Genomic DNA, 25,777 nt, shown 5'->3' on the forward strand with positions numbered 1-25,777 from the left:
ATCACTCTTAGAAAGTATATTTCTGATCTTAGCAATATTCCGCAGGTGAAAAAAGGCAGTTCTACATGCCTGAGATATGTGAGCCTTAAATGATAAATCCTGGTCAAGTAAAACCCCAAGGTTTCTAACTGTGGAATTGGGGGCTATACTTATACCATCCAGGGAGACTATCTGAGCAGACAGAGCATCTCTGAGGTTTTTAGGACCAAGTATAATGACCTCAGTTTTTTCTGGGTTCAAGAGGAGGTAATTAATTGTCATCCAGGTCTTGATGTCACTGATGCAGGCGTTCAGTTTCTCTATCTGGTCATTCTGGTCAGGCTTCATGGATAAATACAACTGCGTATCGTCGGCATAACAATGAAAATTAATGCTGTGTTTCCTGATTATGTTTCCTAGGGGTAACATATAAAGCGTAAACAGGATCGGTCCCAAGACTGAGCCCTGTGGGACTCCATAGTTGACTCGAGTGCACTGAGAGGAATGGCCATTTACATTAACGAACTGATACCTATCAGACAGATAGGATTTAAACCACTGGAGAGCAGATCCTCTGATCCCTATGTCCTGCTCTAATCTATGGAGTAAAATACCGTGGTCGATAGTGTCAAAGGCAGCACTGAGGTCCAACAGGACCAGAATAGAAAGTAGTCCCTTTTCTGAGGCCAATAACAAGTCATTAGAGACTCTAACTAGTGCAGTTTCCGTACTGTGGTGAGGTCTAAACCCCGACTGAAAGTCTTCAAAGTGGCTGTTGTCCTGTAGGTGGCAGTAAAGCTGCTTAACTACAACTCTTTCTAGGATTTTAGAAATAAAGGGCAGGTTTGATATCGGTCTATAGTTGGCCAAGATGCTAGGATCCAAACTGGGCTTTTTCAGAAGAGGTTTAACAACTGCATATTTAAAAGACTGTGGCACGTAACCCGTTTCCAGAGAGGCATTTATTATTGTTAATATGGGATCATTAATTAGGGGAAAAGTTTCTTTAAAAAGTCTAGTGGGAATTGGGTCTAACAGACACGTTGAGGATTTGGAGGACGTAATAATTGATGTTATTTCCGCTTGATCCACAGCAGTGAAGCAGTCTAATGTTACAGAGGTTTCTATGGATGCCTCCATTTCTACCGCTTCGGCCTGCTCTGGGCTGATAGTAGGAATAACTTGATTTAACTTATGTCTAATATTTGAGATTTTACTATCGAAAAATGTAAGAAAATCATCAGAGCTGAGAGAAACAGGAACATGTGGTTCTACTGAGCTCTGACTGCGAGTTAATTTAGCTATAGTGCTAAAAAGAAATCTTGGATTGTTTCCATTCTCTGATATTAAGGTTGAATAGTACTGGCTTCTAGCTCTACGCAGAGCTTTTTTATAATTTAATAGGCTATGTTTCCAGATATCCAGAGACTGCTCTGAACCGGAGCGGCGCCATTCTCTTTCCAACTTACGGGTTTCTCGTTTAAGAGAACGAGTTTCAGCGTTAAACCACGGTGCTACTCGGTTTTGTCTGACGAACTTAGGTTTCAAGGGGGCAACAACATCGAGTGTACTCCTGAGGGCTTGTAAGGCATCATTAACAAAGTGGTCATTTATACTAGGACTGATAATATGGGAGCTGGTCTCAGAGTATTTTCTCAGAATATCACTAAGTACTGGCTGAACTGTGTGTTTAAACTCAGACACAGAACGGTCAGTTAAGGTTCTTCTAAGCTGTTTCTTATTCACTGGTGCAGAAGGATGTTCCAGTGTAAGCTGGAAGGTAATCAGAAAGTGATCAGAAATGATGGGGTTAAGAGGAAGGACACTCAGCTGGTTGATCTCTATCCCATGGGTTAGAACAAGGTCCAGGGTGTGCTTATGACAGTGAGTGGGTTCATTCACACTTTGGGTGAAACCAACATCATCTAATAAAGCTGCAAAAGCCTTTCCTAGGCAGTCACTGGGGTCATCAACATGAATATTAAAATCCCCTAATATTATAATTTGATCAGAATCTAAGACAATAGTCGATAGGAAGTCGGAAAACTCAGTTAAAAATTCTGAATATGGGCCGGGGGGGCGATAAATAATTATGAGTAAAACAGGTTTTGGAGTTTTCCTGTTTGGGTGATTTATAGACAATATGATGCTTTCAAATGAATTATAAGCATTTTTAACTTTAGGGCTGAGAAGTAAGCTAGACTGTGATATTACTGCCAAACCACCTCCTTTCCCTGAAATCCTGGATTTCTGATAGTTAGTATAAGTGGGGGGGGTTGCTTCATTCAATCTAACATAGTCATCCTGATGGAGCCAAGTTTCTGTTAAGGCTAAAAGACTAAGATTGTTATCAGTAATTAACTCGTTGACTAAGAGGGACTTGGAGGAAATGGATCAAATGTTTAATAAACCGCATTTAATGACATCATAATTCTGCTTGTGAGAACTGCTGTCTGTCACTTTAAGGTTTCTATGACGCGCTCCTTTCATTTGTCTTTCAGCACATAAGCTAACGCTTGGACCTGCTTGACTTTCCCTGCATGGGTTTTGCACCGGCACTAACCCTAAGGGAGGCTCAGAGGAGCGTTTTACACTGCTGCTCTGCGCCCGGGTCTCGTCTCTGGATTGTCAGGTTAACAGACTAAGGCTAGCAGAAATGTTTCTAGAAAGAAGAGCGGCACCGTCCCGGGTGGGATGGACGCCGTCTCTCCGCATGAGACCGGGCTTCCCCCAAAACGCGCTCCAGTTATCCACAAAACCAACGCCGTTTTCTGGGCACCATCTAGAAAGCCAGCGGTTAAATGATGAAAAGCGGCTGTACATTTCATCATTGACTAAGTTCGGCAGGGGACCAGAGAAAATTACAGTGTCGGACATCGTCTTAGCCAGTTTACACACCGAAGTTACGTTTAACTTAACCACCTCTGACTGTCTCCGTCGGGCATCATTACCGCCTGCGTGAATCACGACTCGACGGAACCTGGACTTACTCTGAGCTAACATCCTAAGGTTCCCCTCGATGTCACCAACTCTGGCCCCCGGATAACACCTGACTGTAGCCGCTGGGAGCTCCACGTTTCTAACTTCAGAAGAGCCTATAACCAGAGTTGAGTGTTCAGCGGGTGTGTCGCTGAGGGGGGAGAACCTATTACTAACGTGGAGTCTCGGGTGCTCTAAGTTTTTGCGTTTAGCACTATGTTTCCTCCCAACCGGTACAAACCCCTGACTGTCTCCCGGCTGTTGGGAGGGCGCTGGGGTGCTAACTAAGTTAGCCCTGGTAGCGCGGCCCGCGCTACGAGTAACGACCTGGCTAGCCGGCTTAGCTTCCACTGTGCGGAGCCGCGCTTCTAACTGCTCCAGCCTGGCCTCCAAGTCTAACACAAGACTACACTTAACACACCTACCCCTATCTTCACTAAAGGAGGCAGGATCATCACTAAACATATGGCACATGGGGCAGGAGAGAGGAGGAGAGGCGGAAAGAGTGGTGGTGGCCATACTAGGTTCTAAGCTAAGGCTAGCGGTGTTTAAGTAAAGAGAAGTGGTTTATTTAGCAAAGTGAGAAAAGTGAACAGCAAGCGGTTTAACAGTGGTGAATTCGCTAATAAAAGGTACTAGATGTGAATATTAACCCAGATAACCCTTAGAGTAAGCAATAGTAGTAAGGCTAATGCCAAACAAGAGGACAGCAGTCACACAACTAGCACTGGGAATAGCTCACCCGGAAATGACGTCACAGGAAAAAAAATCACCCGTGAAAAGGTTCAGGCTCAAAAAAAAAGGATTCACAGAGGCAGTTAAAGAAAAATATCTTTTTTTTCTTTTCCAAAATATGAAGTCATTTGGACCTCTGAGCAATTTATAATAGAGGGCATAAGTCCTTGCACACTAGGATCCTCTGCCATCCAAACTAGCCGAAGCTTATATGACTGAAGGAAATTATAGATAGATGAGGGCTGATGCTACTTTTCCTTCAATCTGTTTTTTTTCCCTCCTCTTCCCTTTTAGTCAGCTATCATCCCTCCATCAAGCCCAGTCGCTGAGAAGGAAGAAAAGACGCAGCATGCTGTCCATCTTCTCCGGCTTCCGCAAGAACCGCAACTCCACCATTTCTTACCAAGACTCTGAGTGAGTGCACAGACCAGGACAATAAAGCCACTTCAGACTAATGCATAAAGGAGAAGATGCATTTCCTCAAACCGCTCTGAATTTACAAAACTACCGTTTTAGAATTGCGCCAAAGCTGCTCAGGGTTTTTCCTTGCTGCAGTCTTTGGCCAAATGGAGAAAATCGCAGTTGGCAAATGTGTTTTTACTCACAAAAGGGGAAAAAAACAATTAGTGGGCACACTTGGCAAACCGGACCACGGAACTACAAAGCTGAAAAGAGGTGAGAAAAGATCCTCTGAAAGCTCCAGTTCATGTCCAGAACCCCGGCATCACGCAAGCCTCTGCTGATTTTTTACAACCTCACAGTGGTGCTGGAATTACACATTACACGGAGGGCAAGTTTTACATCAGCCACAAGAAAAACACAACCTGTGAGTCATCCGAAGGCTGGCACAGCTAAATCCAGCTTTTTTTTTCCCCAAAGCAGATTGACCATTTTTGATCATATTTTACCTGCAGACTGATGCTCTGGAAGCATTTTGAGCAAAAGGCACAGCGGCAAATCATGTTTTTTGACTTGTGTGTTTTCTTTTTAAAAGAGCAACAACTCTGTATTTTTGTAACCTGTTTATTCAAAGGATAGTTTGAGGATTTTGCGCTAAAAACCCAATTTTGCAGCTTTTTCTTTTTTTTTTCTCTGCCCTCAGTGGAGCATCAGAGAATGTCTATTCACTGATCCAGCACCCTAAAGACAACGCGAGGCCTGAGAGCGCCGTCCCAGGAGCAAATGGGAACATGCCGTCGCCGCGGCCATCTTCAGGCATACCTGTTCAAGGAATGAGGGCTGCCAGCCCCCCTTGTCTCATCCAAAGACAGGTAAAAAGTCCCAATAACAACACACTTTCACTTCTGTAATTGTAAATTTCAGCCTTTCTGAAAGCAATCAGCCGCTGACACCCTCTGTGTATTATAGAGCTCTTAAGCTGGTTTGACATTTAAGGACTGTGCATTGCACTTTTTTTCTGACAGCAAGTCTATGTAGTTCATTTCTAAAAACACTTGAGACGTATTGCAAAAAAACAAAAAAAATCCAGTGAGGGTTTCGCTTTAATTATGTCACAGAATGAGTAGTGTTAAAGTAGAAAATGAAAAAGCATTTTGGAGAATTTATTTTTATTTTATTTTTGAGTCGATTGATGCAGCTACATAGTGCATTTCTGTTAATCAATTTTAATTGACAAATTAGATATTTCTTATTGAATTTTGCTACACATTTACTCGAGAGCTTTTTGAACATGAAATGTTAAAAACAGTTTCATTTTAATTAAGTGACAGAATGAGTAGTGTTAAAGTAGAAAATGAAAAAGCATTTTGGAGAACTGGTTTTTATTTTACTTTTGAGTCGATTGATGCAGCTACATTTCCTTTAATCAATCTTAATCGAAAAATTAGATATTTCTAGTTGAATTTTGCTACACATTTACTCGAGAGCTTTTTGAACATTAAATGTCAAAAACTAATTTCATTATCATTTTAATTAAGTGACAGAATGACGGAGTTAAAGAAGAAAAAGGTTTGGTGGATTGATTTTTATTTTTTAATCAACAAGCGCAGCTTCATTTTGGAAAAGGAAAAGCTTTTCTGGTATTGACTTTCATTTTTAACTATGCAACATCGTAAAGGTGCTTTATTCATCGTAAAGGTGAAATTATGAATTGCATTTTCTTTGCCCAAATTATACAACACCAAGTCTTATATAATTTGGAATGTTGTCATTCACCTTTTGGCATATTCCCCTTTCTTTGGAATTTGAGAAGAGGAATGTAATGAAAAAGTTGCTTCATAAAAAAAGCTCTTTATTTCATTATAAACTTACTTACTACTCAAAGCTGAACTTAAACACTAATCTGACACTTTGCCTTTGGAAGCTTCAGTATGGTTGCAAAACAACTCTTTTTAAAATTGGCCATGAAAAGAGGATAGAGTGAAAAGAATTGGTTTTATTTTTGTCTTCAGGAGCAACATTAAATGTATTTCAAGATAAAATAATAATAATAATAATAATGGATTGGATTTATCTGCGCTTTTCAAGACACCCAAAGCGCTTACATTATGTCCATTATTCATTCACTCCTCATTCATACTTGGTGATGGTAAGCTATGGTTGTAGCCACAGCTGCCCTGGGGCAGACTGACAGAGGCGTGGCTGCCATGAATAGTTTTATTCAGTAACTTGCAACTTGTAACTTCTTTCTGACCAAAGCGCAGATCAGAAAAAGTGCAAATGATGGTAGTTTTAAGTCTACAAAAACGATCTCATTTACGGCTCTCTTTGGTCATATGTGCAGCTACGTTTCACTGTTCCTGACACAATTATATCATCTTATTTAAGGAAAGAGCCATCATGTGAGTGGAAGGCTCAGAATGTGAATGGATGGAGTTATACTAGAACAAACTCTGATCCAAATGGGCTGGAAAAACCTCAAATATTCAAATAACAAACTAAAATAATTCGACCGTTGACTGTATAAGACAACTGGACCGAGTGAGTGTGACGTCATCCATAAATAACGACTTGCTTCCGGTTCCAAGTCAAGTCAATTCAGTCGCTATTTTTCCATGTTGGAACCAGATGTTGTCAGTCTGTCTACATTTCTGTAGCAACCTCCTTCTCCAATCAGGAGTGAACTTGTTGGAAGGCCACACCCCCACCGCTGGAAAGGAGGCTTGGAGGAATCTGTCAATCATTTTAAACGTTTGACGTGAAACCACATATTTTTATAGGTTCGTTAATAAGTTGAAAAACTTCAACTACAGAAAAAATATGGAAAAAAAATAGGATTAATAAAAACATGTTAAAGAGAAAACATGGTTATTCTGACAAACAGAATGACTGAATAATAATTGTAAATTTCTCCATAGAAGTCTATGGGATTTTGGCTTTTTGGGACCAGCAGGTTCTTCCTATTTGAAAAGCAAAGAGGGAGGGGCTTTCTCAGTCCAGGTTTTTTATACACTTAATGGTTGGACCCAAAATGATGAAGTAATTTACTTAAAGGCTAGCAAAGAAGGATGTTTAAGGGGGGGAAAAAAACTATTTCTGAAGGCTTTTGTCTCTGAAAGGTTTGAAATACCCCAAAATGTAGAACTAATATTTATGCAGACGGCATTCTGACTTGGTTTCAGGTGAACGGAAACGGAAGCTTTTGAATTTCTAGAATATTCTCTCTATTAAACCTCCTCTGCAATGTGACAAAATTGACAGGTTTCTCCTTCAGTCTGCAGATCTGGTCAGCATGGTGTACAGCTGCATCGGAGCAGAGATCGAGGACTCGGACGGCAGCAGCACCGGGGACAACAGATCGGACCTGGAAGCTGATGGATCCACCCCGCTCTCAGATACCCCCATCATGACTCGGAGCAACGGACACGTGGTGTCGTCCAGGCAGCAGACGGAGACGGGCAGACAGGAGAGGATCGTTCCCCTGACGGACTGCCGGATAGAGATGGACGAGGACGTGCACGCTGGCGGCAGAGCTCCCTGTGGACCACGGCCTGAGCCGCCTCCACAGAGCAACAAACCCAGTTTGGCTGTTATGAGACAGAGACACCTGCAGGAGCGCTTAGGTATTGCAGCTAAAGGGAGGTAAAATGCAAAAATGAAAAAGTGTGAGATTTGAAATCCATATAAGAAAAGATCAACTGTTTTTATGACTTTTAACCTGCCAATAAATGTTGCTGTTTGTCTTTATTGTGTAGATTTTCTACCAGGTAAATTAGATGATTAAAAAAAGCTCAGATTATTTACTTCACCTCTTGTTTTTTGTTTTTTTTTAACTTTTACAGAACCTTATATTTCAAGGGAAATAAATCACTTCTGGGGTTTTGCTTGAGGGAAAAAAAAAGGTTTGATCGATCACTGAAGCAAAAAAAAGGGTTTGTTGTTTATTTGTTACCAGAGGAGGCAGGAAAGCTGGAGGGACAAGACCAAAAGGAAACAACATATGAAGAGAAGCAGAGAGGGAGAGGACCGGAGGGACAGCGTCCTCTCATTCCCAAGGTGTGTTGTCACAATGACACGCAAAAACAACACTACATTTGTCAAGTTTTTTTTTTTTTTTTTCATTTATGTTGCAGCATAAAATACATCACAAACGTGTTTTTTCCAACAGCCCAGCACAGACCTCCAGAGAGAAAACTCCTCTCCAGAAAATACCAAGGACTTACCCCAAACAGCATCAGCAGGGCAGGAGGAGGAGCATAGCGGTGAGCAGAGAAGTCCTCCTGCTCACGCCATCACTGAGGAGGACGTTGGAGGGGCGAGCCCGTCTGGATCTGTGAAGTCTGGCGTGGAAACAGCGGATCCCTCCGTCATCGGTAAACGTCTTGTTTAATTGCAGTCGAGAATGACGACGGATGGAATCCTTTTCTACGTAAGGGTTAATGGCCGACGAAGTGTGCATTATTACTTTTTAACGCACGCCGTGGAAGCCTGAACCGTCCGACGCGAAGTGCGTTAAAAAGTAATAATGCACACTTCGAAGGCCATTAACCCGCTTATACCATGGTCACTTCTAAAAGCAATACACATGAACCAGTTTTTAGTCCTTAATTCTTGTTTTTTTCCGATTTGGATCGCTTTTCTCATAAAAAGCCGACTATATGTTACATGATGCGGCGCAGTGATACAAAACATTTAAGCTAGGCGACCGGAACTTCTTTTTTCACGGTGCGGTCATCAGGTTTTAATGCACACCCAGCAGCCAATCAGAATCGAGTTCAGCCGGACCATGGTATAATTAACTTTAATTAAGGTTTGAAAATTTACTTATGAAAATGTTGCGAGTGTGAAAGCCCCACCCACTCTGATTGATTTATTGGTCTTTTGAGTATGATTATGCCGTTTTTAGGCACAAAAAATAAATAAATAATGAGTTGTTTTCTAGGACAGAGTTTCTGCAGAGCAGCAAAAGTTCATTAGTAGAAAGTTTTAGGCGTAACCCTAGGGGTGGAGCAAGCCCACCCCTTGTTCCTATCATCCATTTGTTTACATGCTCCCGCTAGCTTACAGCCCCTCACAACCCCAACTTATTACCTGTGCACCAAAAATGGTGAGCAGTATTGGAGCTATCCAGAAGTACAATTCTGAGCCAGATGTCAGCTCAGACGAGGAAAACAAAGACGTACATGGATTTATTTGTCTGCAAGTGGATACATCAGAATGGATTAGAGCAGGGAGCTTGTGACCCGCCCATTGTAGCTTCTTTGTCACACGTACTATCTTTTTCAAACCGTTTGCTCCTGATTCACAATAATTTGAATAAAGAAATACTCAGGAATGCAGTTTTAAGCTTCATTTTCTTTCTTTATGTCCTCCATCATGTGAAAAACACAACAACATCACGTTAAAAACCCAATTTTCATCGGAGGGGGTCACTACTGGCCTTACGGGTTTATTCAAACCTAATAAACCGCTAGAATACTACTAAGGTGTAAAGGTATAACTTGTTGGTTATAAGTGCGTGTAATTCATTAAACTAAAGCTATGTTCACATCGTCCTCAGAAACGTGTTCAAGCAACCACTTTCATGAAAAGTCTGAGTGAACTCACGTAAACGCACATTTCGGGGTTCGGCGTTTGAAACAGTCACGTTCACAAGTTTGTACGACTTTTGCTGGGCTCTACATACAAAATGCGATCCCATTAAACCTACGTCTAAAGTTAAGCCAGGTCAAACTTTGACCAGTCAGGGACTCGGATTCGGAGGTGATGTATGGGTGGTGTTCACTTTAATTCACAGAAGTGCCAAGAGTTCAAAATTGATCATCACAGTTTCTGCCCGGACGGAATTATGACACCAAGTCAATCATATATCCCTCCCACGCCCTAAAGCGGATTTGGCGATCCCCTGCTCTGTCTTGAGGTCTTCCGTAAGGGTGGGGTCACTTGGACCCCTCAAGACAGCACAGGCTAAATCCGACTTAGGGCGTGGGAGGGATATCGGAAGAGATTTTTACTGCATCAACATTTCTCACCAAGCCTCTTCCAACTGTAGGTGGCAGACATGCGCAGTATTGGGCAGCGACTGTCCGTTGTGAACGCCATTTCCCTAACGTGTGTCACATGCCTGGTGGGAACAATACAAATACTTCACAATACACTTACCATACGAACAGCGGCAGCGGCTGGGTAGCTCGGTTGGTAAGGTGGGAAGCTACCATGCAGGAAACCAGGGTTCGATTCCCGGAGGGGAATGAGCAATGGTACTGGGGGCAATTACCCCCCCAGAGACCCCCAACCCCCAGGTCCAATGCACCCTACATGGGCACACCAGGCCCGGCAGCCCGGAGGACCCGGAACAAGAGATGCCAGAGGACAATCATGGCCAAATCTCTGGTAGCCCGAACACTAACACCCCAGCCAAGGGTGAGAAAACACTTGTAAGGAAGTAGGCTACAGTGGATTTCCAGCTCGGTCAGGGCTGCACACCTGACTATTTCTGTCCCCACAGCTGCGTGCATTGAATGCTCAGGAATACGTTCAAGGACAATAGGCATCTTCAACGTTTCATAACAAACCCAGTATTTGTGTTTGACATGTTTCCTTCAGTGCGTTCCTGCATGTTCTGCTTTCTTCTCATTTTTTTTTGAAGTTCCAAGTCGGTTCCACACCGGTTCCAGACTGTTTCCTCTCGGGTACGGAGCAGGACAGTCCCCAGGATCACCCTGGCTCCCTATGATTATCTTCATCGGGGAAGGGGGTGGGAGAAGTGAAAGGGGTGGGGGGGTTCTTTGTTGATCTTGGGGGGGGGGGGGGGGGGTCTATTTTTACATTGTTTTATATCATTTATTTTGGTGTACAAAATTTGATTTGATTTGATCAGATAACAGAAACAATTCTCTTTGCTGCCTGGCTTGAACCACAAACATCGGTGTCACTTCCTTCGTATGTGTGGTGCAACAACTACTTCACCAACAAAGTGTGTAATAGCTGTGAATCATCGGCATACAGAATCATGTCAAAAGCGCATGTTAAATTAGCCACAGCCCAATGTATTCCTTATATCGGTGACTAATTTTAATAGTATCTCTCAATTTTATGATGAGTCATACTCGACCTATTATATGCTGCATGTGCCAAAATGTAATCAAATGAAGGAATTATAACTTGCTATGGCTTTTTTTTTTTTTTACTCCAAACATGTCCAGTTTGGACATGTTTGCTGGCATAAATGAGAATGATTTTCCCCCCAAGAAGACCTTATGACTGGCTTTTTATCAAGCCAATTGCCTTCTTTGATTCTCTTACTTCTTCTGATAATTTAAGTCCTGACTGAGCGTATTCATCCACCCTGAGCCCTGAAAAGCCTGTGGTGTTGGAATTCAAGGCAATAATCGCTGCCTTTTAACATCCCAAAAGTATGAAGCTCTGGTCTTTTAAAATAAGCTGCAGGGAAATTTCAGTTGGAAGGGAGAAAAGGATAAAAATATTTAAAATATATCAAAGTATTGTATGAAAGGGGTTTATTCAGAACAGGCTCTTTAATGACCCGTCTACTTCAAGTTGACAAAATCTAAGTACACTGAGGTTGAGGGTAAAATTAGAAGTTAAAGATAGTTTGGAGTTATGTTATTCATAAAAATGCTGATTTAATTTGGAAGCTCCTCCTTGCCCTGTCAAAAGTACCAAATCTTACCAAAAAGTTTTTTTTTTTGAGTAGATGCCATTAAAGGTTTAAAAAACGTCTTAATTTCCAAAAATTAAATGAAGCTCTGGCCTTTTAATGAAGGGTGACATTTCAAGGAAATGTTTCTCTACAGAACGTTCAACACTAGAGGCATCAATGCAGACAAACTGGAGCAGCCCTGGGCTCCCAGAATGCATCAGCACCTCAACAGACAGATGTGCGAAAAGTGGAAAATACTATTCAGAGTATGTCACAGCACCCCCCCCCCCCAATAAAAATAAAGAAGAAAAATAAATCATCAGAAATACATCGTACTTTGGGGATAACTTTATTTAACAAAATACAGAAACAATAACGAACATTATAACTGCAGCATAAAGAACATGCCAACAAGTCGAATGAACCCTTTATATCACTCTAAATCACTAAATCCATTAAATTCTTCGTCTGTGCTCCCAAACCCGGAGTTAAACTGAGTGACACTTCTTCTGTGTTGCTGTCAGTTCCAAAAACGAAAACACACACCCACAGCGCCCTCTAGTGCTTATTTGTTTGTTTTTTTAATGTCGCATATAAGTCACACCTGAGCATAAGTGGCCGGCAAAACTAAGCCAAAAAGGGGGCCTTGTACTCTTAAAAAAAAAAAACTAAAAAAATATTCTGTAAACAATGTAAAAACTGTAATTCTGGTAAAGCCGTTAAAGATATTGTAAATCTACTAATTACCCGACTGTGGTGAAACTATGCTATGCCCCTTTTTTGGTTTTATTTTTTAGCTTCTCCTTTTATACTATTGTCGGTGAAGGATTTAACCCCATAAAAAATGATCAATAGATTATTTATTGTAAGTGAAGTCAAAACAAAAGCAAGGATTTTGACATTCTGAGAAAGCAACAACAGAAACAGCAGCACATGTGGGTAAACAAAGGATCGTTACATTTGCTAACTGTGAAGCCAAATAGAGTCTCCAGGAGGTAGTGAGACTCGATCATAGTCAAGATAGATAGAGTCAATCTGGGAGATTTTTTTTTTTTTTTTTTTTTAAAGGAAACACATTCAGAAAAATGCAATCTTTTTTAGAGAGGTGTCCCACAGGTAGATGGACTTTCATTTTTTGTAGTCTCTATGGTTTGGTTTGGTTTGCTAATGTAATGTACAGCCTGAACACATTTGAAGCTTTTAATTCCCGTTTTTGGAGAAAAGAAAAAGAAAAAACACCTTTGTGATCATGTTGGCACCTACACGTCTCTACCAAATCCAAGTCCCTGATTGGTCAAAGTTCAGTGCAGCTGCATTTTCAGCAGCCAAAAAGTTCAATCGGTTGAACTTTGGATCAATGAATGCCTGATTTGTACGCAGAGCACGCGACCAGACTTCAAAATTTGCGTAGCGACCCGTGAACGTGAGCGTTCTGAACGCAAACGCCCGAGATCCAGGTTGGCATGCGTTCAGGTATAGACTCTACATTGAAAGTGGACGTTTGAACAATCGTGATCGCTTCATGAACTAATAGGCTTCTCCCGTGATGCTGGAGAGCCATTTAACTCCTCAAAAAAGAAAAGTAAATAAATAAAAATGGATGGCTTGTTGATTAGAGTGTTGCAGCTTTTCACCCGTGTGTTTTCTACCTACCCCTGCAGGTTTCAAAAGCCCCAACGGGGGTAACGATGACGCTCTATGACATCACGGGAGGGGCAGGGACTGGAACAAGGAAGATTGGAGCGAGACGAGCTTTTAAAACCGTGTGGAGTTGGCTGAGGCATTTCATTCTTATCCTTTTAACCCATTTGTAGTTGAAGATGCATGTGTTGTTTCATTCTTTGGAGTACTTTTTTTTTGTTTTTTTGGTCTGCTTGCCCTAACAATGGTTTTCTAATGGAAGAGGAACCTGCAGGTTCCTAAAAACCAACAGTATTTCTGTGTCTCCTGTATGATTGTGGTCTGCTGTTGTGCGAATCAGGAGTCGCTCCCCTCCCGCTGTGTTTTTATCGACAATCTACGACTACTATCACGTGAGTTTGTACTTGTATTTATTTGAATGACGATGTAGATGCTGAAAACCAAGCTGCACTAAATGGTTGGTTTGGTTTTTAAGTGTGCTGATATTTGATAAGTGTCTTTGTAAGTATGCTTCTGGTGTGTGTTTGTGACAGAGGAACCGTCCTAAAGATGATCCAAACTTAGATTGTGGGTTGTTTTCCTTTGATTTTTGTGGATCTGAAAATGGTTCTATTTTCTAAAGATGCTTCTATGAATCAAGATGAATAAAATGAACTTTGCAGAAGGATCTGAATCGTCTTTAAAGTCCCTTCTCCTCTTTTTTTCAGCCTATTCAGATGCTAACTAACCAAATTTTTTCCCCCCATTGTATCAGCAAAAAGTAATCTATTTAAGATGTGTATATAGTCATCATCATCATCATCTATGTATTTATTTATAAAGTACCTTCCACCACCAGCCAAGGAGACCCAAAAGACTGTACACATGGAGAACGACACATTTAAGAATAAAAAGCACAAACCCAATATAAAAGATATTAAAACCAGCATAATAACAGGGCTAGTGCTGAAATGGAGGAACAATTCTTTTATAAAACTCCAAGAGCGTGGCCTTTCTAATTGCCGCTGGCAACTGATTCCATAGTTTAGGAACCAAAACAGTAAACGCACAGTCCCCCCGAAAATGACCTTTGGTTCTGGGAACCATTAATACAAACTGGTCAGTGGAACGTAAGGACTTTAGGGGGGAATGTTTTAAAAGCAGACTGGAGGGGTAAGAAGGTGACGTACCTGCCAAGGACTTAAAAGGACGGCCCAGAATTTGAATAAAAAGCTATTATTGTGCTGGCAGCCAGTTTTACAGAGACCAAGATGGGTGTTGTGTGGTCAAACTTCTTTGGCCCACCCTGAAATCTGGCTGCTGCATCTTGGACCAGCTGCAGCCACCTTGGGTAAGCCAGCATATAAAGAACTACAATCATTTAGTCTGGACAACACGAAGGCATGGATGACAATATCAAGGTTTAGTTTTGATTTTAAGGACTTGATCCTAGCCATCTGAAAAAAGCAGGTCACAGCGTTTATTTGAAGGTTGAGCTTCAGAGCTGCGTCAAGTTCAACACCACGGGGAAATATTTTGATGTTTGGTTATTGGTCACAAGAGAGAGGAGATCTAGAGGTAGGGAGAAACACAATGACCTCGGTTTTGCTTTCATTTACGCCAAAAAAGTTAGCCGACATCCACGACTGGATGTCTGCTAATAGACATAATCTATACTAAAAGTATGCTTGAAGTTTACTTTTTATATACAATCTTTATTTTGCAAACTTTAAATGTTCCAATTTGCTCTGAAAAAGGACAGAGTTGGTATACTTCCTATACTGTTCGTACAAGGTCTATATTATACTTTCTATACTTATACTCGGGTATCCATAACAAAATAAACTGTGGGTGTAATACTTTTTGTTAAGCAAAGCCTCTTTGCCCTTAAATCAATCCTGCTTAATTATTTATTTTTGTTTCAAAATGATGCATTTAAAAATGACAATAAATCAGATGATCAGAAAACTTTTTTTTAAATACACTTTATTGTACAAGTCAAACTGATTTTTTACAGTTTTTGAACAGTTTAAATGAACAAATGAATTAAAATGCACAACTTAATCCGCTTTTTAATTACAAACTGATTTTGAGAATTTCTGTCTTTAAGCAGGAAGGAGCCGCATCTCCTTTAGAGTGACGACCCGAACACAAAAACCAATGCATTTATTAATGAATAATCCATGAATTCATAAATCAGTGACCAATAACCAAACATCAAAATATTTACCCATTCATGCCTGAGTGTATTTCTAATTACATCTTTTTTTCAAATTCTGTTTTTTACGTTTCAGGTGATGCAAAATCAAGTTGAGTCCTGGATCCAGGGGCAAAGCTACTGGGACTGCCCCACACTTTAACTCCCCTAATTAGCATCAATATTGACAAAGATTAAGAAATCATCGATACGATCTTCATTAAGTCTTTTTCAAAAATAACCAAAGGTGCATTTAAAACATATAAAATGTTGTAGCTCTGCCCCTGCGTGGATTTGAAAGTACTTTACGTATTAGTGACATACAGCATGAAGGAGTTAATCAATCTACTTAAGAAACAAGCATGATCATTTTTTAAACCATCCAAATGACATAAAAGGCGTTTGAGTGTTTTCAAAGTTGTGTGCAGGCTTTAGGGGAAATCAGTCATTTTATTAGATTTTAGCATCTCTTTTGGTTCTCCCTTGACTTCACATAAAACTTTTTTCAGGTACAAAAGTTGTCTTCAGTGAAATGTTAATGATGGACCTAGAATTATTTTGTCTTCTTTATCAAAAAGGGATCATGAAAGTCTGGTATTTAAACTTTTTCTGCACAACAAAACATTTCATTTAACCAATGTTTTGTCTTGTGAGTAAAAAGTAACCCACTACCATGTTTGCTTCTTAAAAAAATCAAACTTTTCCAACTTGATATTTTAGGATAATTTTTTTTTTCCTAGGTGACTCAATCGTTGGGGAAAAAAAAAAAGGTCTTGTTTTACACACAGGTTGTGCTCCACTATGGGACATCTTGGGGGTCATTTTTGACCCGTGAATCATAAAAGCATGTGAACACTAGAAATGGTTCAAAGGCCACACACAAACGTTCTCTAAATCACAGAAATACACACACCAGATCTGCAGCTGGATCAGATCAGGCAAAAGAAAAAAGTCCCAGGTCTGCCCCTAAAAGAAAAACTCCACGAGAACAGCCGTGTGCAAAGCTCAGTCTCACACTTACCCAAACATGTGCTAAGTAAGTAGCACATTTTTCACAAAGTTTAAGCAAAAGGTAATTGTTTTGTTGTGTTATGAAGAAGATATAGTTTACTTCCTTAAATATATTAAAGAATGATATGTTGACAAATAAATTCCAGATTGTTGACCGTTTCTTTTCCCAATTCGTTATAACTAATTCCGAATAATAACTTCCCATGTTTATACTACCAATAATAAACAATAGCTTTCATTGGTGATCACCGTTTTGTATTCTTTAACCTTTGCATTGTATTTGGGTAAAAAATCAATACTGTTCACTAATTTTCACTGGTGATCATCATTTTTATTTGTTTAACTCTTCTAGGCTGTTCGGGTCAACTGTCAAAACCCGAACACAATAGGGTTAACAAAAGAAAAGATGATAAAAACTGAATTAATTTGAGTTGAATTAATTAGTGGCATGTTGTAAATTTATTTTAAAGCTGCTTTGTTTTTGGTGGCAGGGGTAGAATGCTCATGGGTTGTAATGACCATTTCTTCTTCTTTCCAGCAGGGAGCAGCAAAGTCACATTGCTTATCACTTTGCTTCCAGTTTATGATTCATCACTATTTCTGTTTGCATTGAAATAAAAATAGTTTCTATGATGCTGCATGTTTTTTAGATGGGATTATTTGAGAGTATTTTGTCCTCTGCGAGAAAAAATGAAACGTTTAATCTAAAATAATAATCTGCTTCTTGTTTTCTAGCATGTGAATGACACATCAGTGGAAGGCCTGCTTCTGTACCGACACTCGTCTGGGTTTATACAGTTCATTAGTTGTTTTTTTCCCCCAAACAATGACAACTCTGTTTTACCTCGTGGCAATGAGAAGCTTTTGATTCCCTGCTTGCAGACACTCGATCCCCCGCACAGCCAGGCCAGTCCCCAGCCAGGGGTGTAGCGTTCGCATCCTAGGTGTCTTCAGATAAGCCAGGCTAATCTCCTCTTTGTCTTTCCACAGACACCCATATGGTGCGTGTTTTCCGTTCGCCATATGCTCTGCTGAGCACTTTGCGCCAGTAAAGCAGCCCGATCCATACATGCATTAACACGATGACCCACAAATGAAATAGCGCACATGTGAGGGGGGACATCCATCGTTCGCGACTGCATCAGATGGTGCAGGGTTCTCTCCGAATTGGATGCTGGTACCCATGGGTTCGGATTATTTGCAGTTGCATGACGAATGACATGCATCGATGAACATGAAGTTTATGCACGCTTATCACAAAAGCCAGAAACAGCCTGACAGGAGAAACTTGTTACAGAAAATACACTACTCCTCCTTTTAGCCTCTATAGTCTGCAGCACAATACCTACTAAGACTTATTTGTTTGCTCTGATGTGTTTCCACTTAAAAGAGGCTCTCATCCTGTTTTGTTCATTCTTGAAATGTGGGTTGAGGACGTAAAGACTCGCTGAGTTATTTGCAAACCAGGTGGCTTTTGAAGGATGAAAAATAACATCTGTAATGTCTGTAATTCACTTAAAAATGTGTGTTTTCTGCCTAAAATGAGTGTTATTTCTCAGAAATGGAACAGACAAGCACTGTTCAACTTTCAACATAAGGATGAAAAGATACCGAATGTAAATCTAATGATTGACAAGTACTAAATGATTTAAAGGCTCATTTTGATTAGAGAGTCACCTTAAAATACAGAATAAGTCGACAATCCTGCTTTTTTTTTTTCCTTTCAATTTTGTGACCTGACAGAAGAAATTTAGGATTTCAGGAACACAACAGTATGAAACCGACTTTAGAAGGGGCACAAAGTAAGTGAAAAATAGACATGTCAGTCCATGTGAACTAGCAGGATATGTAGATAGAAACCGACCTCAGAACTCAGGTTCAAGGAACAGTCTGCGTTCTTGTGAACTCTTGCGTTCACGCATTCGCTCCTGGAAGTTTCTATGACCGTTTTCAGGTTCTACAAACCAAACGAGCGACCGCTGAACGCTCGTTAAAAGTGAAACCGGGTTCAACTTTGACACATCAGGGACCTGGATTTGGTAGCGACGTATGGACGGGCGTCCCTTTCAATTCACACAAGTGCCAACTGTTTAAATATATAACTAATTGCTGTTTGGCCAAAATTATACAAGATTTTGTTTTTCATAGACATTTCACAGCAAACCTCTACCAGGTAGCTGCAGGTGGTGGACATGAGGTGGTATCATGCAGCAACAGTCCAGTGCAAACAGCCTATGTTAAATACAGATAAGAATGCCTCACATGTAGACTTTTGTAGTTATTTTTTTTAAACCTCCTTGTGTTTTTATGCTCAATTTTCTCCTGACAAATCTGTCTCAAATCTGTGTGTTTAGCTTGGTTTTCTTCTTAAACAATCTGTTTGGATTTCAATAAAGCCAAACTCATTGAGGCGTGTTTCCTGATTGGTAGGTGGTTGGACCAATGGATCTATTTAGTTTTTATGTAATGTTAAAAATGATGGGTCCGTACGTTTAGATCACATAACTTTACTATCGAATTTATTTAGTTATTACTACAGAAAATAGAGGAAAAAATCAACAATGTGTGAATCCCTTGAATGAATCTCAAGAAACTGTGACTAAAAGAGGATGTAGCAACAAAGACGCACACGTTTGATCTATGCTTTCACCACAAAAACTGAATCTTAAGAAAGTAAAACAATAAATAAAACTTGTTTTCAAGAACTTTGTCATGCAAGAAAAATAATCTTTTCAAATTTATTTTTCAAAAGCTAAATTTAGCCTCTAACCCAGAGTTTCCACTGGTCTGTCTGCGGTGTAGGGATTCGTCTCACAACCGTCTGTTCGCTTACATTGTCTTCGTTCGTTCCCCTTCCCCCCTGGCTACCGGAGGAGTGGTTTGTCTTGCCACCCCTGCGTCTATTAGTTCGTCCCGCTCTTTTTGCTCATCCAAAACTAAACGGTGTAGGTGCCCAAACTGTTCAGGGGCCTGCCACTAATGATGACCTCACACTATTTGATTGGCTGTATGTTGGTCCGATGACGTGTAAGATTGTGATTGGTCTGGACAAGTTACAGTACCAAAAAAGAAAAAAAACTATTGTACGATTGTTCACACGCTTAGAGCGGAGTTTTAGGGCCAGTTTGGAAACAACTTTGTTTTTAATTTAACTACGCCTTTGAAGTTGTAAATTTACAAGAAAAAAAATCATAACTGTTAAACTACTAGATCTGAACATTACAAAGAATAATGTCAGACACACCTTATGAGGGAAAAGAACTTCAGGTTACAAAAGGAAACGTGAAATGAAAATATTTAGAGCCCGAGCAGATCTCCATACTTTATAGTTTGTCCAAGTGGGGTTACCGTAGTGTGATGTCATCATTACTGTCAGGCCCCCTAACACTTATTGCAGGCTGAGCTGTTTTGGTACCTACACCCCCCGCCCTCCTTCCTCACTGAGTACTTGTGAAATGGATGTTTGTGTCATAAATTACGTTAAGCTTTTTTAATAAAATAACAAAAGAAATAATTGATACTTTATTTATCCAACAATTGGGAAATTCTTTTCCGCATTTTGACTCATCCCCTGGGGGGAGCGGTGAGCTGCAGACTAGTCGCGCTCGGGGGGGCGACAGCTGGCTGGGGGGAGCGGGGATCTGATTGGCTGCCAGGTGTGGATTAAAAAGTGATAATGCACGGCTAAAAGAGAAGTTCCGGTCACATCGCTTAAATGTTTTGTATCACTGCGCCGGCTTCTTTAAAACAAACCTTAGCTTCATCATCTGGACAAAAACACTTTCCTTTGCCGCTGAAGTACGTAAGAAACAGTCCACTTTTTGTGATCTAAACTGAAAAAATAATAAGAATAAAGTACTAAGAACGGTTTTATTTCTTTTGTAAGCGATCATGATATAATCCGGAAAATGGCCGACAGAGTGTGCATTATCAGAAATTAACGCACTTCATGGAAGCAACCGTCGGATGCCAAGCGGACGGTTCAGGCTTCCACGCCGTGCGCTAATTTTTGATAATGCACATTCCGTATGGCCATTTTCCCTTACTTATTGCGTGGACACGCCACCTTAAATATAAAACAAATTTTGATAGTTTTATTTTGAGAGTACAAAGGCGGTTTTTATTTTTGAAACCCTGTACCTGTTTCCTGTGACGCGTCAACCGACTTAAAAGAGAACTCCTGCGTAAAGCTTGCATCGCGCAAGAAACGGACGTCAGATGCAGATGTGACGGAGGCGGTGCCAACATTCTGATTGACTACTGAACATTCCGTTTTATTTGTTTAACCTAATGGACACACCTCAACCGGACCCGTGGAAACCAGCATTAAGGACCCACGGTGATGTCTGTGAAACAGAAAAATATCAGAAACGGGTTCTGAGCTCCACTTTAGTACATCCTGAATGATTTCGTTTTTAAGAAAAATTGGGACAAGGTTCTTCTGGGTTAACCTTTGTGCTGTCTTATGGGGTCCAGATGACCCGATCCTTGCATTGACGTGTTCTCCCTACCATGACAAAGGTGGATAGAGGTGAAGAGGATTTCATGTAATCCATGGCCACCAGTGAAGATCACAAATCATTGAAGAAAAAAGGTTCAGCGCACTGTCTAGTGGGTCTAGATGACCCAACTCCCAATGTTAAAGTGCCTAGGATAGCACAAGGGTCAAGAAAACATGTCTGAGTGACTAGAATTTTTTTCCGAAAGGAAAAATTCTTGGCCAGACCTTTTAACCCATTGGCAGATCATTATTATTTTTATTATATTTGCTTGTTTAAAGAAAATCTGCCAATGAGGTGGGACATTTTGACTTATTTCTAAGGGGCCTGTTTTTACAGTGTAACAGGTAACAGCAAAGGGTTTTAACCCTTGTGCTATCTTGTGGGGTCCAGATGACCCCACCCTTTCATTGAGGTGTTATTCATACCAGGACAAAGGTGGATAAAGGTGAAGAGGATTTCATGTAATCCATGGAAACCAGTGAAGATCACAAATCGTTGAAGAAACAAGGTTCAGCGCACTGTCTAGGGGGTCTAGATGACCCAACTCCCAACGCACGTTAACGTCATCCTCCATTCAATGCTCTTCACCAACGCTGTGTTTTTCCTCTCAGGTTCATAAAAAGCTTCATGTCGTGTTGCCTCCATATCTTTACGATCCACAGAGACGTGTTTGACACTTTCCATGTGGGCCTTAGTGGAGGCGCTCATCTCATTCATCCTTCCTCCCACTCCGGCATGTGCTTTGCTCTGAAAGCTCCTCCACCCATTCCTGCCACCTGCTCCATCCCTCTTCTGTTTGTTTTCCTGAAAACGAGCGCGTGTCGCACTAACCGCACGGCATGCAACCCGTGGGGATCAGATCTGCTTTGTGTGTAGCGTGACCAGGTGTGGCTACGTGGGTGTTTGCATTCTCTGCTGTTTTTGATACTCTGCAGCCGTTTGTTCTTTTTCTTTTTTTTCCCCATTTCTACGAAAAGACAAAACTCTGGGGGTTTTTTTTAAAGAAGGCTTTGTGAAAACTGTGATAACTACACTGTAAAAAGAGGTCACCTGAAAATAGGAAAAGAATCTTAACTATTAATAGTCTGTATTGTTCATTCCTCCCAAAAAAAAACAACCCGCAAACGGTATTTTAATCCATTCACGTATCTCTGAGTTGTCCCCCCTCCCAATCCACAAAAACGAGTGGGCTCTCACACTGTGACATCACAAAGTGAGGAACAACCCCGTCCAGGAAGATGAACATGGATATTGTTTACTCTGAAAGGCTTAGTAAAATGAGAATAAAGGTCTTTTAACACATTTTTGTGGCAAAGCTTATATCCTTGTTTTTAGTACAACCCTTCTTTTGTGTACTGATATTTGTTTTTATATCACGCAATAATTCTACAATGAACCAGAAACTGCTCAAAAATCACAAAAAGCCAGCTGTATCATATTTGATATGCGCACTTCTGAGGCCTCATTAGAACAATCCAGAGACTTGCCTTAAAATAATATATTATTTGGTCTGTAGTTCATCACCCATCCGCTAGGGGCAGTAGAGGGGCTTTTCCATGAAACCCGAAAAACCCTTTTGACAGGAAAATGTTAGCCAATTTTTTTTAAAAACTTTGTTATGATGACTCATCTATTGTTATTCAGTTTTACACAACTACTTTCCGTAGTGAAATAATTCAAAATGTGTTAATAATTAATTCTTTAGAATATAGTTAAAAATGTGTGTTTTAAATTTGAGACAGTGGGCAAATAAGCTGTTTTTTTTTCACTGAACACACATCAATATTTTTGCATCTTCAACTAACATCATTGAGATTAAAAAAAACATACCAAATCACCCAACATATAATCTATATATTTTTCTAAAACTGAGATAGGGTTAGGTTTCTTTAACCCAACTCCAAAAAAAATAATTGTGCATTTCATCAAGGGGATTAAAAACTTCCCCCAAAAATGAATTTTCTGTTGATTCTTTACTGTATTGGACTTTCTAGGGTTAAAATGTCTAAAACGGTTTTCACTGCTGGCTAAAAGTTATCCAGAAAAAGAATCCAAAAGGCTTCAGGAGAAACGGGGATGCTGCAGAAAATAATTAAATCGTAAAACAAATGAGCACTTTCATCATCTTTACCATGAAACTGCAGAGGACACCCTCTCTTATCATGGATTTTTTAATTAGCCTTCAGTAAAACGTGGCCAAAATAAAATGGCAGAAGTACTTTTCCCGCTCATTGTCTTTCATCACACTCAGCGGCAGCTCACCCGCTTTTCCACCTAACTATCCGGTAGCTTTTTCCCCTGGAAAGCGGAGCTCCGACTGCCGTCTAACCTAAAAGGTAAACGCGTGTGAGGCTGACGGACAGGACGGGAAGTCCAGAGGAGTGAAGACAGGGGAGGCATGCAGGTGACTGCCCTCCATTTCTCCTGTTTATCCAGCACGGCAGCTGATTTGGAACAAGGGCTTTTACCCGGGAGCAGGTCACAGTTCGCAGTAAGTGAGGCGCATTTATTTAACATTCTCTTTTTATTTCCCCGCGGTTTCGGCTTTCAGAGATCTTCATTTTCTTTTAAAGCCTACGGTCCACACCTGGGTCAGGCTTTCCTGGCTTTTGCTTTATCTCCCATGAGACACAGACTTTATTACATTTTTTCTTTTTCTTTCTGAATTTTGCTTTTCAGCTCCTTTTTAGAGGAACTAACCTGAACTCTGTGACCTCTTGGGTTGATCCCAAAACAATTTAGAGAACTTATGAGGAAAAAACAACAACAATGTTTTGCTGTAGAAACGATTTTATGTCTTTTTTTTTAAACATTTTTGGAAAGGAAGCTGCCTGCAGCTGCAGCCCAGCTGACTGGGACAAAAGAAAGATTTAGTGAAGCAGAAAGAAATCTACATTTAACTGCTTTCCAAAATGAGAAATGACAGATTTTGATGTTGCAAAACGTCAAAATACAAAGTGTGAGACAGAAATTAATATGTTTGGAACAAAAAAGCAGCCCAAACCTAAATGTTGGCTGCAAATCAGAGGTTTTAAAAGGGAAACCACATATTTTGCTCCATGTCAGACATTTTATGCTTTTTTTTTTCATTCTTTAACTTTGTATTTTTTACCTACAAAACCTCCTGTCTGAAAATAATCACAAAACAAAAAATATGTGTTTCAAATATTCCAGTCAATGCTGATAGGAAGACAGTTTTATTTCATTTAACATGTAGAGTTATCCTCGTTCTCACCATTTAATGTAAAAACTTAAAACCTTAACATTTGCAGATAGGTTTTTACGTTTTTGCTATTGTTATCTTTCCTCATCTGCTACTATTTTGCATTTCGTCCTCCTTTTTTTTTTGCTTTTTTAGGGGGTAATTACAGCACCGCAGGATGGCTTGATGAGGCTGGAATTTGAGTTCAGTTAAAAAACTGAATTTTGGCCAAAAAAAAATGTATTTCTTAAATAGTATTAAAATGGAAATAAATTATGCACGAATTTCATAAAAAAACCATTCAGGGGCCAATGAATATTAGAAAAAATGTAAAATGAATCTGTCTGTTTAATGTCCCTTTGTATCTTTTATGACATCCTTCATTTGTAAAGTTTTTTTTTTTTTGTGGATGTCTTTTTTTTCTTCTTCTTTTTTTTCCAACATAACATTCAGAATAAAGTGTTTATTGAATATTCAATGAATCTGTTATGTAAAAAAGAAACCTAAAATCAACAAAAATGAGAAAATATAAGCATTTTTATCCATTTTTAAGTCCGTTTTACTGTTTTTCACACCATCAACTAGCATTCTCCGATGGTTTAACTATTTCTTCTTTTTTATACTAACACTCTCTTTTAGCTCATTGTGCTGCAGCCTTTGTGCATTAAGTTTACAACAAGAATCTGTCTTTATCCGTCCTCCATCATGTTTCCAGGCTCCTGCCGACCCTCTGAGGTGAAAAACTGGTTCCAATTTTTAAAGCATTTACACCAGATGTGTACAAAAAAGTGTTATATCTGTCCTTTTTACTTATCATAATTTACAATATATATCTCAATAGAATAAAATACAACACGTTGTCTTCTTATCAAAAATCAGACTTTTATGAGCGACTGTTTAAAAAATAACGAAAAGGATTTTAAAAAAGACGTTTTTTTTTAAGTAGAAAGCCCTCATGTAACTGTAACTGCACGGCATTAAAAACAAAAATATACCTGACCAAAACAAACATCTAACAGACCATTGTTGAAGCATCATCTGCCACTGCAATTATTTTGATGTTATGCGCATCTGTGGAACCTTTTTAGACACCCAAAATCATGTTTTTGGTGTTTTTAACAGGTTCTTGTAGCATTTTTCTGATGGTATTTAAGACAATTAAACTTAAAGGCCCGTACACACCGGGACGAATTTCGCGCGCGATATTCGCCGATGTTTAACGCCTCGTGACTAAACAAAGTGCACCAATGTGAGTGTGCACACCGACGCAAAACGCCACGCGTAAAAGCGGCATTTTTTTAAAAACGCCCGGGTTCGTTTTTTGGTTTGACGCGCTGCGTCAAAAACTATACGACCAATGAGAATGGCGCTTTTGCACACGTGTCTGGAGCTTCTGAAGTTACAGTAATACACAACTTGGGGGCGCTCAAACACAAAACTGTCTTGCTGAGCACACATACGTAATGGCGAAGAAGATAGACGCCAAGTAC

At 40.1% G+C, this 25,777-nt stretch overlaps 1 protein-coding gene across 3 annotated transcripts in view; it reads left to right on the forward strand.

The window, feature by feature from the left end:
• The window catches only part of LOC101164435 (capping protein, Arp2/3 and myosin-I linker protein 3), a 126,093-nt gene extending 112,024 nt beyond the window's left edge, over positions 1–14,069 (forward strand). For 2 of the 3 annotated variants that reach the window (XM_023965175.1, XM_023965177.1), the window contains exons 33-38: positions 3,988–4,107; positions 4,796–4,964; positions 7,367–7,715; positions 8,048–8,148; positions 8,258–8,465; positions 13,417–14,069. In XM_023965175.1, coding sequence (XP_023820943.1) covers positions 3,988–4,107; positions 4,796–4,964; positions 7,367–7,715; positions 8,048–8,148; positions 8,258–8,465; positions 13,417–13,457 — 988 coding nt within the window. In that variant the 3' untranslated portion in view covers positions 13,458–14,069. The remainder of the gene's footprint in view (positions 1–3,987; positions 4,108–4,795; positions 4,965–7,366; positions 7,716–8,047; positions 8,149–8,257; positions 8,466–13,416) is intronic. The other variant, XM_023965176.1, reaches the window with a different exon arrangement.
• The last annotated feature ends 11,708 nt before the right edge of the window (positions 14,070–25,777 follow it).

This window comes from Oryzias latipes, chromosome 17, assembly GCF_002234675.1.
Source record: "Oryzias latipes chromosome 17, ASM223467v1".
Taxonomy (NCBI): domain Eukaryota; kingdom Metazoa; phylum Chordata; class Actinopteri; order Beloniformes; family Adrianichthyidae; genus Oryzias; species Oryzias latipes.